We start from the raw sequence: 17,736 nt of genomic DNA on the forward strand, positions 1-17,736 counted from the left end.
TTGTGCATGTATTTAGCAATGAGGCCAAGTATCTCTGAACTGAACCCCCCTCTTAACAGTACGCTTTAAGTGTATAAATCTAAGCTGTAATTCACCTAAAATGCCTCCACCATTCCACAAAATACGACTAACCAAACATCAAAATTAGCCAAAATACTTGAGGTACGAGGCGTGCCAGTGATATAAAGCATGTAACTCTAGATCAGAGTGAGTAAAAATCGAAGGAAATAGCAATACCCCGTGTACAGAATGCTGCATGGCCTCACACTTAAATACGTACTTCACTGCAGTTTATAGTTTGCATGTGACCCCATATCCTCTGGAAACACAGCTGAACATATACCAACAGGTAACAATCCCACAAGAGAATGATGATAGCATCTCTCTCAAGCACACACACACACACACACACACACACACACACATACAATCTGAATATTCTGCCCATGATGCGGAATGCTCCATCATCTGAGCATCTGATCGTTAAATTCAGGACTCCTTTCCTTCTCAAAAATTTATAAAGCGACCGTTCCTACTGAGCCAAACCAGGCTGGAACCCGGCGGGCAGAGTCTTCCCCATGATGAATGGTCTCTGGGCTCCTGTCTCATCTTTAAGCGGCAGTGTGTATCAGATGAGGCCACCCTGGTTCTAGAATGTCACTGCAGGTGCATTCCGGAACACTCAACTATCAATCCTGGCTGTCGGGGTGACGTCAGCGCTGCCAGTTTCTCCGGGAGAGGGAACCGGAGCTCCAAAGCTGGTCCAATCACAGCAAACACTGCCAACGGACAGAACCGCCGGGGAAGAGTAAACCTAAATCAGTGCGTAAATCTGAGACTGCAGCACTGCACATAAGTGAGTTAGGGCTGACTCAAGAAGTGCAGACTTCACCTGAAACCAAACCTCAGGCCAGTCTGAGATTCAATCCCTCCTATACACACATCTGTCAGATCCCACCGCACTGACACTACACACTGTGTTTCCTCCTGGTTTTGCTAAGGAGTCCCAGTCTCTGTTTAAGTTATTTAGGAGTTAAGGAGTTCAGGGTTGAGGAGATCCAGGGATTAGACTTTGTAGCAGGGACATCATTTTTAGTGTAAAGTGAACAGCATGCAGAGTGTATAGAGTTCCATATATTATCACAATCGTAAAGCACTGACCTGACTGACATACCATAACCAACAAAAATGTCACCTGAAAATAAATATCCGGGCCCAAGCAGACACCGGTATCTCGCCCTGGTGAAACTCACCCCTGTCAGTGTTCCCGAACGGACCCTGTAAACGTCTGTTGCAATGAAACACTTTCCTCGCCTGCAGCTTCGCTCGTAAATCTGCCGTCAGCGGTCGCACTCACATTACCCTCGCTTAGAGGGGTCACCCCCCCCCCCCCCGGGGTCACGCTGCCCTTCCTGCTTGGACACGGCCGGGTGTCTCTGTATTTTTCCACCATCGCTGAGGTCTCTCTCCCGCCGCCCCCTGGGTCTCCCTGCCCGCTAATCTCGCTCCCGGGACACAGGAAATCAGACAGACTGGCAGCCATAGAATAACCTCCAGCAGGGGGCGCTACCTGCAGCAGGATAGTTGAGCAGAGGGGTCTGGCCTCTGCAGATCAGATCCCTGCTGAAAAACCCATCTCCTCTCATAACCACAGGACCCTGCCTGAGAACAATCAAGCAAGCTGCTCTCACACAGTAAAGGAGGAGGAGAAAGGGTCACTGTGTGTAAGAGAGAACCGCAGACAGACTGCTCGCGGGCTGTAAGGATGCCAGTGGGTCAGTGGCTGGAAAAGGAGCTGATTTCAGCAGGGTTAATAATGCAAAGCGCCGAGACTGCGATTACAGCAGGGTTAATAATGCAAAGCACCAAGACTGATCTGAGGTCCGCTGTGACGAAAGCAGGGCTTCTCCTGAGTGATACACGTGCACCCCCCCTGCCCCCTGAGGGTGAGGGTGTGAGGGTGTGAGGGTGAGGGGGTGAGGGTGAAGGTGTGAGGGTGAGGTTGAGGGTGTGAGGGTGTGAGGGTGTGAGGGTCAGGGTTAGGGTTAGAGTCAGGGTCAGGGTCAGGGTCAGGGTTAGGGTTAGGGTTAGCGGCCGTTCCTCCAGCAGCTCAGCAGAGGATGAGAGGTGCTGGGTGTGAGGGTCAGGGTCAGGGTGAGGGTGAGGGTTAGGGTGAGGGTTAGGGTGAGGGTGAGGGTGTGAGGGTTAGGGTTAGCTCAGCAGAGGATGAGAGGTGCTGGGTGTGGCTGCACGATTCCTGGCTTTCCCTGCACATTCCCAGGTCATTACTGCAGATGAGAAACGAGCTCTCGGCTGCCTTTCCTCGTTAAATAAAGGTTAAATAAATAAATGTACATGCTTCTAAAGTTATACAGGCTGCACAAAGACAGTGATTTAAATGGAATTTAAAATCTTAGGGCAGGTGTGAGTAACTGCCATGAACTCTGGCAAGCTGTTGGCTGCTGATTAGCCTAACATCACTTTGCACAGAAGGGAACACTAAGGTTTTCAGCTAATTAAGTTCAGCTGTATGCGAGCTTGGTGCATGTAGCTTTGAGGTGACATTAGCAAAAAGCTAATGAGTAACAGCTTAGGACAAAGCTGCCCTATTATGGACAAGCTTGCACTTAACCAGTGCAGTTTGCAGTTGCCCCCCCTTCTGACTGAAGCTGTTCATTTCCAGCAGCACCCGTAAAGCTCACCCCTCCAGGTCTCAACCCCCCCAATGCCGAATCCCTCATTATTTTTAAGAAACATCTAAAGACACAGTTCTTCCACGCTCACCTGATCACCGGAACCACCACCACCACCTAAAGCATCTTATGTCTTAAACTCTGTTTTCTGTTAAAGAAATTAATAGTTAAATGCAATCTCTGCCAGCTAGCTTGTACCTTGTCTGGCCAACTACTGAAGCTTGGTCATGCAGTGCTTCTAATATTGTGACTCCATGTATGACTTTTGCTTGTGTTATATTCTGCCTCACCTGTGAGTGGCTTTGGATAGAAGCATCTGCCAAATGAATAAAGGTAAATGTAAAAGAGCCACTCCCCCTCCCCCTCCCCGTGATCAGGCCTCTCAGCCCCTGGAGACTGAAGCTAAGCGTTGCAGGAGGCCTCTTTATCTGTATCCTGTATCGACTGTGTTCAACCGTTGGACCGTTCAACCGCAGGCAGAGCATGGCCTGTTTATCTGTCTGAGCCACAGCAGGTCGGGGGGGGGGTCGGGAGCTCACACACCTGTCCCTCTCACATCCTCTCTTCATTTATCCAGCAAGAGCCGCCGGGAGAAGCGAAATCAGGCAGCCCTGCGCATCGTACCCCGGCCCCCCCCGCCCTGCCCCGCCCCCCACCCCCCCCTCCCTCGGCCAGCGCCAGCGCCTCACACAGGCACCGACACCCGTCACACGCACAGCAGCCCCCTGACCGGCCGCGTGCGGCTCAGTTCTCAGAAGAGATCGTGTGCACTTTCACACATACACGCTTCCTGCAGTACCACAGAGGCCTGTATCGCACAGACCACAGATCCACCATCTGTCACCCGCTGCCACCACCTCCTGCAGAGTCCTCAGTGCACACCACTTACGTAACGACATTCAACACTCTGTTACACTTAAAAAGCTGCGTTTATGCATGTAAACCTTTATGCAGCTGAACCATGTAACCCTTACCTATTTTCTGAAGCAAGTCATACTGAGTGCCTTGCAGAAAAGTACACTACAATAGCAGTACTTCTGAACAACCTTCTGGTTCCTGAACCACAATGTCACACTGCTGCCCAAATCTAGCACATGCTCATTGATTTAGTTACAGAATACAGTTAATTTGCTCTTAGCTCCATCTGAGAAGATAAGGTGATTTACGTTACATTACAGTACAATATATTTGCTGAGTTAGTAAGGCAGCTTGCCTTACTGGCTTTCATGTTGCACTTTACTCGTGCATACAGCTGAATATTTACAGCGCACAGCAAGCTGGGTTTCAGACCAGCAGCATTCAGAGTGCATGAAACGCAAGCGATGCCTTGTATGGGGGAAGGATGTGAGCCCACGCACTCATGTGGTGGTTTCGTGACGTTGCTGCGGTTCAGCCACCTTCAGACTCGCCATGTCACCGATCCCGCCTCAGCCCAGTCGCCCTTAAAGGAGCATTACGCCAAAGAGTCAGCGTTTTGCCATACACTTTCTTATCTATAAAACAGATTGCGCACAATTACGGGGGGAGGGGCATTTCTTGTCACTGGAAGGAGAAACTGCTACACCTACTGTGTGCTGACTGAAAAGGTGAAACACGCACCGTCACACAGACTCTCTCACTTTGATTGGCTCGGCTTTTTCGCATACATTATCTCAGTGAAGGACATTTATGTATCCAGATGAGCTGTCGCCCCACACCTGAGGCAGTTCTGCTTTTGAAGCCAGCTGGTGTTTCTCGTCATTCAAAATGGAGGCAACAGATAGCGGTCAGGTAACAGGAGATTTGGGAGAGAGACAGAGAGAGAACATCTTATCTGAACTGGAGGAGTTCTTCAGATCTGAGGCACGAGCTGAATTCCATGTAAACGCCCACTCCAACACATCAAGCAGAGAATCATGTTTTTAAACATGTTTTTAAACTTTTTTCTCTAGAACAAGCCTTTGCACAGGCGTTCCACCTGCTCGTCTGAAACACATGGGCGTTTCACACGCAGGATACTCATCCTCCTCACCACCCCTTCAAGTACAACAGGTGCATAAAGATGAACCAGACGAAGCAAAGACACCTCGATCAAACACTCCATCAGGGATTCACTGGGTGCAGATACCCCTGCTGCACAAATCAGAAGCTCAGCCCTCGGCAAGCACAGCAGATCGAGTCTCACACTGTCACCACTTCAACCCACAAACACAGCAGCTTTGGGCATAAAGAGAAACCACCAACACAGACCAGCAGGGGGTGCTGTGGTGCCACCCAGGAGAAGCCCCGCTCGAATGGGATCCCTGCCCAAACGGCCACCGCCACCTCTAAACCTGTCCAGAGCAATCAAAGCAGCCACAAGCCAGCACCCTGAGCGGACGCAGCGGAGCACAGCGAGCAGGAGAAACAGCTGTTTACCGCCGGCGTTTCTGCACGATGTTGATGGGTCGGTTGACGGCGCAGGGTGACCCACAGATGCTCCCGTTCTGCAGTTTAAAGGCCCGCTCCACAGCGGAGGAAGAGCCGCAGTTTGTGGGCAGACTCATGTCTCCCCGCGTCTCTGAGTCTCCGTGCGACTCGCTCCCGTCTCTCAGAGCCCTGCAGGGTTCACTGCGGGTCTCTTCTGCTTCCCTCTGGCAGCCCTGGCCTTCTCAGACGCAATCTGGTTCCCATTGCTGCTCTAATGAAAGGTAACCCCCTCATCCCAAAATAGAAAAGAAAAATAAATATCAGCCGTGAAATCCCTTTGAGCTCAAGCTTCAGGGAAGATCTCTCATCTCATCTCTGCTTAGGAGTCTCTCTCTCCTTCTGAGAACAGAACCCAGACGAGGTGGTTCTCTGAGAGCTTATCCCTCCAGTGGCACTGTCAGTCCTCAGAGTGTCCAGCTCAGGTGAGGTTCCTCCCGGTCATCCAGTGCAAGCTTTCAGACAGCCATCCACAGTCCCCCGCAGCCTGTGAAAGTCTCAGAGAGAGTGCAGAGAGTTCCCTCTGGAGAGAGACACAGCTGAGTGCGCACACAGACAGCGTATCCTATCTGGCTCTGCGCTCCTCTCTCGCTGAGTTTCTGAGCTTCTCCATGTGTCTGTCTGCTGCTTCAAAGCTCCGGCACCATCCATTCCCCTCTCCCGCCTCCGTCTCTCCCTCTCTCTCTCTCTCTCTCTCGCTCCCTCTCTCCCAGCTGAGGCGGTGTGCGGCTCGAGCACCTCTCTCGCAGAATGTCTCAGCCCATCAGAGAGAGCAGCCCTCTCATATTTCTCTGTGAGGTCAGCGCTCAGAGAGGGGGCGGGGTCAGAAACAGCGTGGTTTCCAGCCTTCTCGGAATGTCTCAGACTTTTAACCCTTTGCTGTTCCCACCCCCACCCCCCACAAACGAAACTAAACCAACGTGACACTACACCGCTGTGGGAGGTTAAATTCAGCCTCCTGGGCGACCTGAAGAAATAGGCACTCTGCCGTTACGAGCAGAATGACTCCTGGGACTCTTACACTACCGCCAGGGGCTCGAAGGAGACGTTTTGCAATTTTCTTGATTACGTTTACGGCTTCATGTGGTCGAGCCCACAGGCACATCTCTGAGCTGCTGACTTCCTGTTCAACACGGCTGGTTCTCAGGTCATTATAGGAAGCTCTTTTCTCCCCACCAGCCGTTTACAAACAAAGGCTGACCTCACTCTGTCTGCGTAAGGCTCTGAACCAAGCACAACCTTACCACAGCTACTGTTCACATTTAAATGCCTTATAAAAAGTTTCAGTTTCAATTTGCTCAGTAATCATCATCCACTTTAATATAAATTTAACTAATTACTTGTTTTTCTAATGATTTGTCTGTTTCTTTAACTACTCATGTATCTCAACCTTCTCTTTCAATCTTCTTGAAAAGCATTGTATAAAAATGTTTTTTTTTGCTATTGTTATTTGAAACATCTGCCACAGTATTAACAGGAGAGCTTTTTAAACACTTTACTTGTTGCAGCAGGCCTTGTCCTGGCAAAGTGTCCTGAGAGAGATGAAGGAGAAGGGTATTCATCATCATGTACAGAGTCCTGAAACAGTGCAGCTCAGTTCTGAACCTCCACCTGTGGCTGACAGAGGCCATAAACTGCTCCACTCTGCTTCAGAAAAGGACTTCTGGAAAAAGGCCGTAAAAACGCTGCACGACTCATGACTCACGACTCACTCGAGAACAATCGCAGCACGAGAAACGCTCCCGATAACACGACACGCTTAACGCCCTCGCTGAAAATCAGAACCACCGCAGTGAGCCGGGGAGACCGTCAGGAGGGGAAACGTTGCAGTGAAGCACATGATATCAGAGGGCCCCCGGTTAACTGTCATTCACTGTTATTCCTGGATTTGGCTGAATCATCCTCTTTAAAGATCAATTTTTCAAAAACTTTTAAGAAATCTAAGAAAGTGTAAGTGCAGTTGAGAGATTCGGGCGGAGAGAGGGTGCAGAGGAACATTGCAGATGCCATTTCAGGTGGAAAGGAGGCAAGCAAAGACAAACTAACATTAATTTTTCTGTTTCTGGCTCCACTCAGACTGAACACTGCTGTAGTACAGCGTAGCATCGAAGCCAGCTGATATGGGCTTTTTGAACCAAAATCAGAAACGATTCTGCTGAAACCAAGCCAACCAATAAAGTTCTTTTAATTTCTACGAACATTCTGCAGAGGGAGAAAGAAAAACATAAAAGCATATTTCAACGAGGAACAAACTCAATTTAAGTTAGAAAGCACCACTCTGGATTTTTCATAATAATAGATGACTTAAGTAATGAACACAATTTTAGCAATAAAAAAAAACATAAAGATTTGATGCCTGTTCCGCAAACTTTTTCACTGCTGAGATGATGGCTGTGATATAATATATGAATGTGGCCAAAATGTGCCCAATCAACAGGGAAAGAGCAGGAGAGCTGATCGGTCAGTTTGAGGCCGTGTGGGGGTCAGCATATACGGGTCAGGTCTGAGTGAGAGCAGTGGGGAGAGCAGTGCTGTCGCCTGCCAGACGCAGCACGCCCTACAGACACACCTGCCCCCCTGACCCCACCATAACCTTGGGCACAAGGACGGGATCCCTGTACGGAACCTCCTGACATATCCTCTAGATCTCCATGGAAGCCAGTGTGCCCTCCACGGCAACGGATTGTTTACACCAGCGTGAAAAAATGGCCTCAAAATTCAGTTAGAGACAGGTATGATAGACGAGCTCCTCCGGCGACCTCCCGCCCTGCCACACCTCAGCCCCCTCACACCCCCCGTCCTGCTGGACCTCAGCCCCCTCACGAGCTCCTCCGGCAACCCCCCGCCCTGCCGCACCTCAGCCCCCTCACACCCCCCGTCCTGCTGGACCTCAGCCCCCTCACACCCCGCATCCAGCCCCTCACTGTGGAATCCAGTTGCTTCCTGCATTTGCTCCGGGAGGTCCCTCTGAGAGACACCACGCCTCCATGATCCCAGCAGCCCACGTACAGCAGAGCTGGAAAGGCTACTTCTGATCAAAGAAATGATGATAGCAATATTAATAACTACAGTCACAGATGATAGGAGTGAAAGGGTCAGCACCATCTGCAGAGGCTGGTCATACAGCTGCAGAATAAGACTCTGCCTCACAGGGATAAGCCCAAGCCACGCAGCCCTGAAGCTGACGGGCGACTGGCCGCGATCCGTCTGCCCGACACGCTGGGTTCGGGAGCGGCCTCTCTGGGTGACAGTGAGGGAGTGACAGACAGGGCCGTAGGGACAGCGCCCGTGGCCTACATACACCGCACCAAAATAGAAGCACTTCTGTCTGCAGTCTGCAGGGCGCTGAAGGGCAGGACGGGTCGGGCCAGAATAACGTCGCCACCCGGCCAAAAAGAGCAAACGTGCGACTGTTAAAACAAGACTCAGCGCTGCGAAGCGCTGGGGGGGAGGCGTACATGGCAGGTCAAGACATGAACCTCACGAAAATGGGATGAGAGCAGGGGTCTGTGTTAGGGTTAGGGTCACTGTGAGTGAGCAGATCCGGCAAAAGGCTGTAAAATCTGGTAGCTGAACTATTAAACCAGATGGCTGTGGGTTTCAGTCCCTAAGGGCTCTGCTGCTGTGGCCTCCTGCTGGCTGCTGAACCTCAGCTGATGCAGTAAATACCCACCTGTATGAATGGATGATACACACATATGCTGCTCTGTGTTATACGCTGTGCCACAGTGTGCAGGCTGCTCTGTGCTATACGTTGTGCGTTGTGCTTCAGTGTGTGTGTGTGTGTGTGTGTGTGTGTGCGCTTCAGTGTGTGTGTGTGGGGAGTTAGTCTATAATATGCACACCTTAAAAAAAAGATCAAAAGCTTTCTAGCGGGTGCCTTTTTAAAACCCTGGCTCTCCTGTGTGGTACGGCTGAGACTCTCATGCCACCTAGTGGTTTAAAGGAACAGTGAATAAAAAGTACTTAATTCCTTCATTGACATTTGTGTGCAAGACTGATCGTGATCCTTGAATAGGAAGGTTGAACTTTTTTAAACCGCTCTCCATTTGATCCTTATCTTCTTATACATAATACATATGACAGTGACATCAGAACTGAGCTTCTGACTCAGTTTCATACTGACCGAGTCATTGTGGAAAAGTCTGCTGAGGCGTTGGTGTTCCCTGGGGGGGTATAGATAATTTACACTCAGTGCCTTCCAGTCATAAACCCCCCCCTCCATGGACATGAGTCAGATCATGAAACAATACGCACCCCCCCCCCCCCAAACAAACCTGAATGAGTCAAAGTAAAGCTGTCAATCATCCCACAGGCAAAGCAGCAAAGACCCAAAACCGTGGGCCTGGCTAATCTCTGCAAGCTGAGAGCTAAACAAATATAAACATTCATACACGGCTTTCCCGGCGAGTACCGTTCAGACTGCGGAGTGGAGTCACAGCTCGATCCCATAACACCCTCAATAAACACAGCAGAGAAAAAAACAGCGTCCAACTTTGTGGAAAAAAAAAAAACGCTGCACTTTTTCAGCCACCAGGTGTCAGTAAGCGACCGCCTGCAGCGGCACAGCTCGAGGGAGCCGCTGTGCGGACGCTTTCAGGACAGCGTTCCATAAGCTCAGCTGGAGTCTACAGCCAAATCAATGCAATAATCTGGCAAAATGCTCAAACTAATTAGTTACTCAGAGCATACACAGTGTGTGTGGAGTAAAAGCACCAGGTTGAGGTTTTAAATTGCGGTGAAGCACCATCACCGTAACATGCTCTGAAATCCTTTAAAAGGACAAAAGGCACCACGTAAACAATATTCATAACTGTCCTTATGGAAATTATTCTTTTGTTGGCGGCTGGGGGGGGTCTGACAGTTACCATTGTCTCTCTGGGTGGAGCTGTGCAGGGATCGATGGACTTTGGATGCGACTGAGGGGGGGCGGGTCAGTCATGCTGAAAATGAGGAGCCCTGCTTTGACGCACACAGCCCCCCCCCGCCCCGCGCCCCCTGCCCCCCTCGCTGGGGCCTATCGACCGCGGACTGTGCTGGGCCCCCCAGCTCCCACTCTGGGGTACCGTCCCGTGACTCTGTCACCTTGAGTGACTCCTCTCTCTGCCTCTTTTTTCTGTCTGCTTTACTGTGCCGAATACAGAGACTCTCAGACTGCGGTTTAGGCTGTCTGGACACCCCTGAACAGAGACGGTTTTTGGGGTCTTGTGTTCAGCATGCTGCCCCAACAGCCCCGCCAACATCTGATCCTGAGAGACCCACGTGACCTGCTGGCCTGCCTCCCCACACCCCAGCCACCAACACCCCACACCACACCCCAACACCCCAGTCACCAACACCCCAGCCACCAACACCAGGACTGGCCTGACTTATTCCACAGACGAGGGCGCCATTTCGGCTCAGGCCATGAGAGAACTGAACTCAAGGTGGTCAGTAGCTCAGGCTGTTGGAAGAACTCAGAACTCAGGGCAGCCATTGTGGCTCTGCTTCCACAGTACAGCACACAGGGTGGGAGACAGGCCTGTGAAGCCCTCACCTCTTTCTACCCTACTGAAATCCTACAGGACAAAAACTCACAGCCATCAACATCACCACCATGTCCATTTTAAGGACACCTGCTGTAACTCTATTGCATCACCCCAGTATGTCGATCCTGTGTTATATCCAGCCCTTGTCTTCCATATTCTCCTGTATTCTCCTAATTACTTCACAGCTCAGTGCTTGCAGGGCTGAGAGGTTTAATATTACAGACCTCAAAACCCTTTTCAAAGCTATGATGCATGTCTGCTCCACCCTGATGTGGGGTTCCTGCCTTTAACAGCCTCATGAGAATATGACATCACCGCATCTGGAATGGATTGGCTGAAACCCTGAGGTCCAGGGGGCGGGGACAGGACAAGGCCAGAGGAAATGACACAATACACCCCAATAAGCACCCCAGATACACCAGATGCACCTCTAACCATTTTAAACTGAAAAAAACTCCTCTTATTCTGGGCTTATTGCCAAAACACATCTGAGTTTCACCAAGCTTCTCAGTATTGGTTTACCATATAAAAGCGCTTCTGTACACGGATTGGCCTGTTCTTTGTGGAAGAGCCAGCCAATCAGAGCTCTCAGCCAGCACTCCACAGCCCAAAACTGCACCTCAGTCTCTACCTCCCACCACGGCTCATCCACTGACATCTCTGTCTGGGTCCTGGAGTTAACACACACACACACAGACACATACATACACACACAAACCCGTGCGCACACACACACACACACACACACACACACACACACACACACACACACAGACACATACACTCTCACTTACCCAGTCACACAAATGCACACACACCCTCCACCCACCCAGACCCATGGTGTCCTGACCCTATCCTAAAATGGGACTGTGGCGTGTCTGATCATCGTGACTCGGCTTGGCCTGTTCCCAACACCCCAAGGTGGGACGTCAGCGGACACTGGATGCGCCATCGATCCCATGCTCCCCCCCACCCCCCCACCCCCCTTCCCATGCCCCAGGGCGGTCGGCTGGGCTTCAGGAACAATGAGCACACAATGTACACACAGCAGAATCGGCGCTCAACACACCGCACTGTGCACTGCACACAAACCCACACAAACACACTCTGCACACAAACCCACACAAACACACACGCACTCTGCACACAAACCCACACACACTCTGCACACAAACCCACATAAACACACACACACTCTGCACACAAACCCACACAAACACACACACTCTGCACACAAACACACACACACACTCTGCACACAAACCCACACACACTCTGCACACAAACCCACACACACTCTGCACACAAACCCACACACACTCTTCACAGAAACCCACACAAACACACACACACTCTGCACACAAACACACACACACTCTGCACACAAACTAGCTGACAAACTCTCAGAGCAACACCGAACATACGCAGTGACCTCAACACACACAATGAGACTAATACACAAAGTGATCCCCGTGCACACAGCAATCAGACACACAGAGAAACTCCAGCACCCACAATGCACTTTGATGTGTCTATCATTCAGCTGTAAAAGAAATGAAGAGGGAATCAGATCTGAGTTCAAAGCAGTCAGGCAGGTAGACAGGATACCCTGTCAGAGAGACCTGCAGAGAGAGACCGCAGCCAAAGTGATTGCAAAATACGCACCCCTCATCTCTGAATTCACGGTCCCTACACCCCTACATTCATTTAGAGAACAGACAGCCCCCACTGAACAACAGGTGGACCACATTTTGGATTTTGCTTTTTGTCACGCCGTCTGGCTCATTCTTCCTACAGAAAATGAAAGAAAATCCAGAGTGACGCTGAAGGCAGCTGGGGACAGAGGTGAAAGGTCACTCTCGGCACTGTGGGACCCCCTCCCACCACCACCACCACTCACCAGCACCCCAGAGATATCAGACAGCACCCACTTCTACCCAGCAGACAAAGCTCCTCTGCTCCTCTGCCCCTCTGCCTGACAGCCGGGACAGAGCCGGGACAGAGCCGGGACAGAGCCGGAACAGGGCTGGGAAGCCCGCTGCTGTTACAGGTATGGCAGGGGCGGCAGTGTAGCACAGTGGTAAGGAGCAGGGCTCGTAACTGAAAAGTTGCTTTGTTTGATTCCCCACCGGGGTGCTGGTGCTATACCCTTGGGCAAGGTACATAACCCAGAATATCCAGCTGTATAAATGGATAACATGTAAAAATTGTAACCTATGTAAGTCGCTCTGGATAAGAGCGTCTGCTAAATGACAGTAATGCATTCTGCTGCCAGTGAGGAAGCCCCTCGCGCAGCCGGTGATGCTGAGCTACAGAGGGAGAGAGGCCCCGCTGCGGGACCGGCTCGTGCACACCGCCCTCGCTGCGCGAGCAGGTGAACGTACCTGATGCAGGAGTGGCGGCGTGAGGAGGGGCCGCCCGACGGCGCCAGTTTCCTGGGGAAGCGAGAGTCTTTGTTCATTTCTGCGGGAGCGCGTGCGACCGACCGCCCAACGAAATCAAAACGGGAAGCGTGAGACGCGTCTCAGACAGCAGGAAACTGTGGAGCGGAGTGCGCGGTTTCCCCCGGTCTTTCCCGCCCGCGTCTGAAACCCAACCGCATGGCGCCTCGGCGGACCCCCCGCCACCTCTGCGTCCGTCAGAACCTTCCAGATCTGGTCCGGTCCGGCTCAGGCCCTCTTCTCACAGAAGCTCTCTGACCGCTAACTCACAGAGGAGTACGTGCATAGACGCCGAACGCCAGCAATGCAGGGAGAGAGTAGAGACAGCCCAAACAGCACGCAATCACTGATCCGTTCTCATGCAAATTCTCCTTCCTGAGACCTCTTATAGTTTCACAAAAAAATGCATTCTTTCAGAACTCATAAAAGGCCTTTAGTGGAGACTGCAGGCTGGCTGATGTGCTCGCTGACGGGGGAGACGGAGAGGCTGGTCAGTGGGGTGAGAGGTTGGAGGGCTGACGCAGACTGTGACCCGGCGAGTCTCTCATTCTGAGCCAGAGATAAAGTCATGTGGAAACCTGCAGCTTCACGCAGCTGCCATCTGAAGCAACGCTCTCCCGTTCCAGATGTTTGGCTGCAGACCAGAGGAAGTTACACTTTAGCTCCTTTCTCTCCTTAATAGGAAAATCCTAATTCCCTACATCCCAGCGGCCCGGGACCGACAGGACGGACCCCTCCAAGTAAGGCTTTCCCTGGCCCTTTCGTAAGCTCCTCAGATCCCTCCGCTCAGAGCGCTCCGCGCCTCCTCTCCCACCGAGCGCAGTCTGAGAGCTTTATCCTCGGCTTTAACGAGGCTGGCGGGGAACAGAGGCTCGATTCAGAGAGGAAAAGGTCAGCCTCTTCCAGCCGACGGGAGCTGGGCGCTGTGATCCTGCAGGACGTCTCCGCGACTCTGCGGTCCCATCAGGTGCTCATATCTGAGGCCTTTCCCCGCAGGGTCCCGAGGGCAGGCTCCACATGCTGCACTCTCACAGACGGGCACCAGCGTGAGAAAGAGCTGCCTGGCCTGACAGTCTCATCCGGAGGTGAGAGAGATGATGCGGCCGCAGAGGGGAGATTTCAGACGAGATGCTGAGCACCTTTATCTGCATTTCTTGAGGTGCCGTGGGCGGCCTCTCGCTACGGCTCACCCTGACACGCACAGAAACACCCTGGTTCCACGCCACAGAGCAGCCTGCCCACTACCCTGCAGCTAAATGAGCACTCACATGTGCTGTAGACCGATAGATAAAGCACAGGGGTGTGTGTGTGTGCGTGTGTGTGTGTGTGTGTGTGTGTGTGTGTGTGTGTGTGTGTGTGTGTATGTCGAGGGGGCAGTTAACACATTCGCGCCGAGGGTTCGATCTGCATTGCAATGGAGCATTACATGGAACCACTTACCATACATTTCTGAACATAACAGAACTGGGAAAGATGAATATATGCATTAAATTACATTATTGGCATTTGGCAGATGCTTGTGCCCACTTACAACAACAGTTTCACATGCTACCCATTCATACAGCTGGATATTTATTGAGGCAATTCTGGGTTAACTACCTTGCCCAAGGGTACCGCAGCAGTGCCCCACTGGGGAATTGAACCAGCAGCATTTCGGTTACAAGCCCTCCTCCGTACCAGTACGCTACACTGCTGCCCCTTTGCACTGGTCATTTGCCTGAAAGGAAATTTCTCCAGAGGTCTGGATTCAAAACAGTGGCCTCTAATTGGGTCTGTGAAAAAGGAGCAATTTACCATATCTGGACAGTACATGCATATGCACAGCTCAGGGTCACATCTGAGTCCTTTGAGAAAAATCAGCAGAAACAATATAGGCTCCTGTTCTCTCCCTGTGCTGAAGTTAAAGGAAAGAGAAACACTAACTCAGCCTCCTCGTCAATGCATGTTAATGAGATCTCATAGCTTCAGTTTAAATTTCGAGGCTGGTGAATCGGACCGCCTGGGGCACTGAGCCAGCCAATAACACTGCCCACCCCCACCCAACGCACGCAAGCGCGCACGCACGCACGCACGCACGCACGCACGCACGCACGCACGCACGCACGCACGCTACAGCAGTCTCTGCTGGTCACTTTTGGTACTACTTGGCTAAAGCACATACTGCTCTGTAAATTCTGATGCGGTCAAAGTGATGCGGATTTAAAAATAGAAGATGAACAGTTATTAATAAACAGACTAGGATAATGAGGTAAAAGGAGCCTGAGGGGAAGCCGGCCCAACGCTCCCTCGTGCTCCTGGTGTCGCTGCGGACTACACTGCTAGAGGAGACACAGCTGGGGATCCCCAGCTCAAACCCTGGCTGTGCCCCTTAAAGTCTCAATCACAATCTGAGCTCAGTCCAGAGGCTGGACAGCAGCCCCCACCAGCTGAATGGGGTTTCCTTAGGTTACGCTGAAATTGGAGCCCCTGCTTCCAGGTGCTCCTCAGTGAGGGTAATGCTCCCAGCAGCCCCTGTGGGATGCAGGCCAGCTCAACAGCCTTCTCCAGCACTCACTGTCAGAAACGGGTTTTGCAACACAGCTCACTGGAAAAACTGCCAGCGGGCTGGATGAAAAATGTTTAAAAACTATAATCAAGAAATCAATCAGGATAAATAACAGCTGTAACTCTCAGTTTCTGAAGACCTTTGATTAAACTTTCATGAAGATGTCAGTTGGACTGGCTGCATCACCCTGCCATCTCACAGCCTGACCTGAGAGACTCAAGCGGAGTATAAGATCTGCACTCTGAAGCTGCGTGGCCTACATCCTGTTCAGATGCTGTGTGATAGCTCTTCTCAGGTTGAAACGCGGGGCAGCCGTCCAGCAGCAAAGCTGCGGTGTGGAGCAACTGAACTGCCCAGCTGTGTAAGACTGATAACGCTGCAGGACTCGAGGGTCAGGCCAGCGTAGGAGACGTGCCCCGATACGCCCTTCTCATGGCAGCCAGAGAGTGGGTCACCCTGAGGTGCTGCGTGGAGGTACCCTCTCCCATATGCACCCCCCACCCCCACAGTGTTTATGTTCCAGGGAGCCGCTGAAGCTCCACAGTGCTCCTCCAGACTGCCTTCCACATCCTCCTCCAACTCTAAAAGCTTCCTCAGTTCATCGCTGGTGACACTGAAGCGAAAAAGACTTACATCCCAAACAGCACAGACCGGTCTGAGCCGCCTGCCTGCCGGTCCTCCCCTCCTCCGACAGACTTACGGTTTGTTTAGCTCTGAGAGTTCCACATCCTGCCATTCCTCAACTCATAAAGGAAAACACTTCATTTCCACAACAGGAATAATCAGGCAGAGCTCCTCACAGAGAGAGGTGCTCGGAGCCAGAGGCCTGTGCGTTATTAAGAGTTTCAGTCATGTGGCACTGACAGCCTCACACACGGCAGAGAGACACGATGTTCACGGCACACGGAGAGAGATGCGGTGTTCACGGCACATGGAGAGAGACGCGGTGTTCACGGCACACGGCAGAGAGACGCAGTGTTCACGGCACACGGAGAGAGACGCGGTGTTCACGGCACACAGCAGAGAGACGCGGTGTTCACGGCACACAGCAGAGAGACGCGGTGTTCACGGCACACAGCAGAGAGACGCGGTGTTCACGGCACACGGAGAGAGACGCGGTGTTCATGGCACACAGCAGAGAGACGCGGTGTTCATGGCACACAGCAGAGAGACGCGGTGTTCACGGCACACAGCAGAGAGACGCGGTGTTCATGGCACACAGCAGAGAGACGCGGTGTTCACGGCACACAGCAGAGAGACGCGGTGTTCACGGCACACGGCAGAGAGAGACGGTGTTCACGGCACACCATTGAAGATACACCCTCTGTTTACATCCTCCTGAGCAGAAATTACAGGTGAGCTTCAAACGAAGAAAAACCTTTGAAAACACTGAGGCCTGCTGTCTGTGTGAGAGCTTCAGTGATACTGTAAAAGGGACTTCAACAGAATTCCTCACACACACACAGTGACCAGAAACACACACAGTGTGAAGTGTGGCAAAGTGGTTGGGGAGGTGGGTTTATAACTACAGAGTTGACAGTTCAAATCCCTGGTGGGGCAAAGCATTTAACCAACAGCACTTCAGTATGTAAACTGTACTCACCGCACTGAAGAGCGTCTGCAAAGCAAGGAAACGATGATGCAATAGATCACACAAGAAACAGAGTGAGGTAAACATTCACTAAACCAAGCGCATCGGGACCTCTGTGCAAACGATAAAGCGCCTGCTCTACCAAAACACCCCAGCTGATCACTCTGTCCCTCCACACAGACCCTGACCCTGCTCTGTGAGTAACACGCACACACCACTGTGCTTCTTTTCCTCTGATCCTCAGCTGAATGCTGTAATTGCGTGTGATTTATTTAGCCTCATTTTCATGTTTAAGTTAACGTATTTTAGTTTAATTTGTTTCCCTGTCTTAGTTTCCAAACCTTAAAAGCCTTTTCCCAGCCTCACTATAAAGCAAGTAATTATCTTCATGCTATTTTTCTCCTCTTAAGAGCAAATCTTTTATTATAGTTGGTTTCAACATTTATAACATCAGCACACATCTCCCACAAAACTAGCCCAGCTCAAAGATATT

At 51.4% G+C, this 17,736-nt stretch overlaps 1 protein-coding gene across 1 annotated transcript in view; it reads right to left on the minus strand.

Annotated features, from left to right (window-relative positions):
* The window catches only part of LOC118795452 (cAMP-specific 3',5'-cyclic phosphodiesterase 4D-like), a 30,369-nt gene extending 24,502 nt beyond the window's left edge, over positions 1-5,867 (minus strand). The window contains exon 1 of the mRNA XM_036553922.1: positions 5,091-5,867. Coding sequence (XP_036409815.1) covers positions 5,091-5,218 — 128 coding nt within the window. The 5' untranslated portion in view covers positions 5,219-5,867. The remainder of the gene's footprint in view (positions 1-5,090) is intronic.
* Positions 5,868-17,736: the final 11,869 nt, after the last annotated feature.

The sequence above is a fragment of the Megalops cyprinoides genome, chromosome 20 (assembly GCF_013368585.1).
Source record: "Megalops cyprinoides isolate fMegCyp1 chromosome 20, fMegCyp1.pri, whole genome shotgun sequence".
Taxonomy (NCBI): Eukaryota; Metazoa; Chordata; class Actinopteri; order Elopiformes; family Megalopidae; genus Megalops; species Megalops cyprinoides.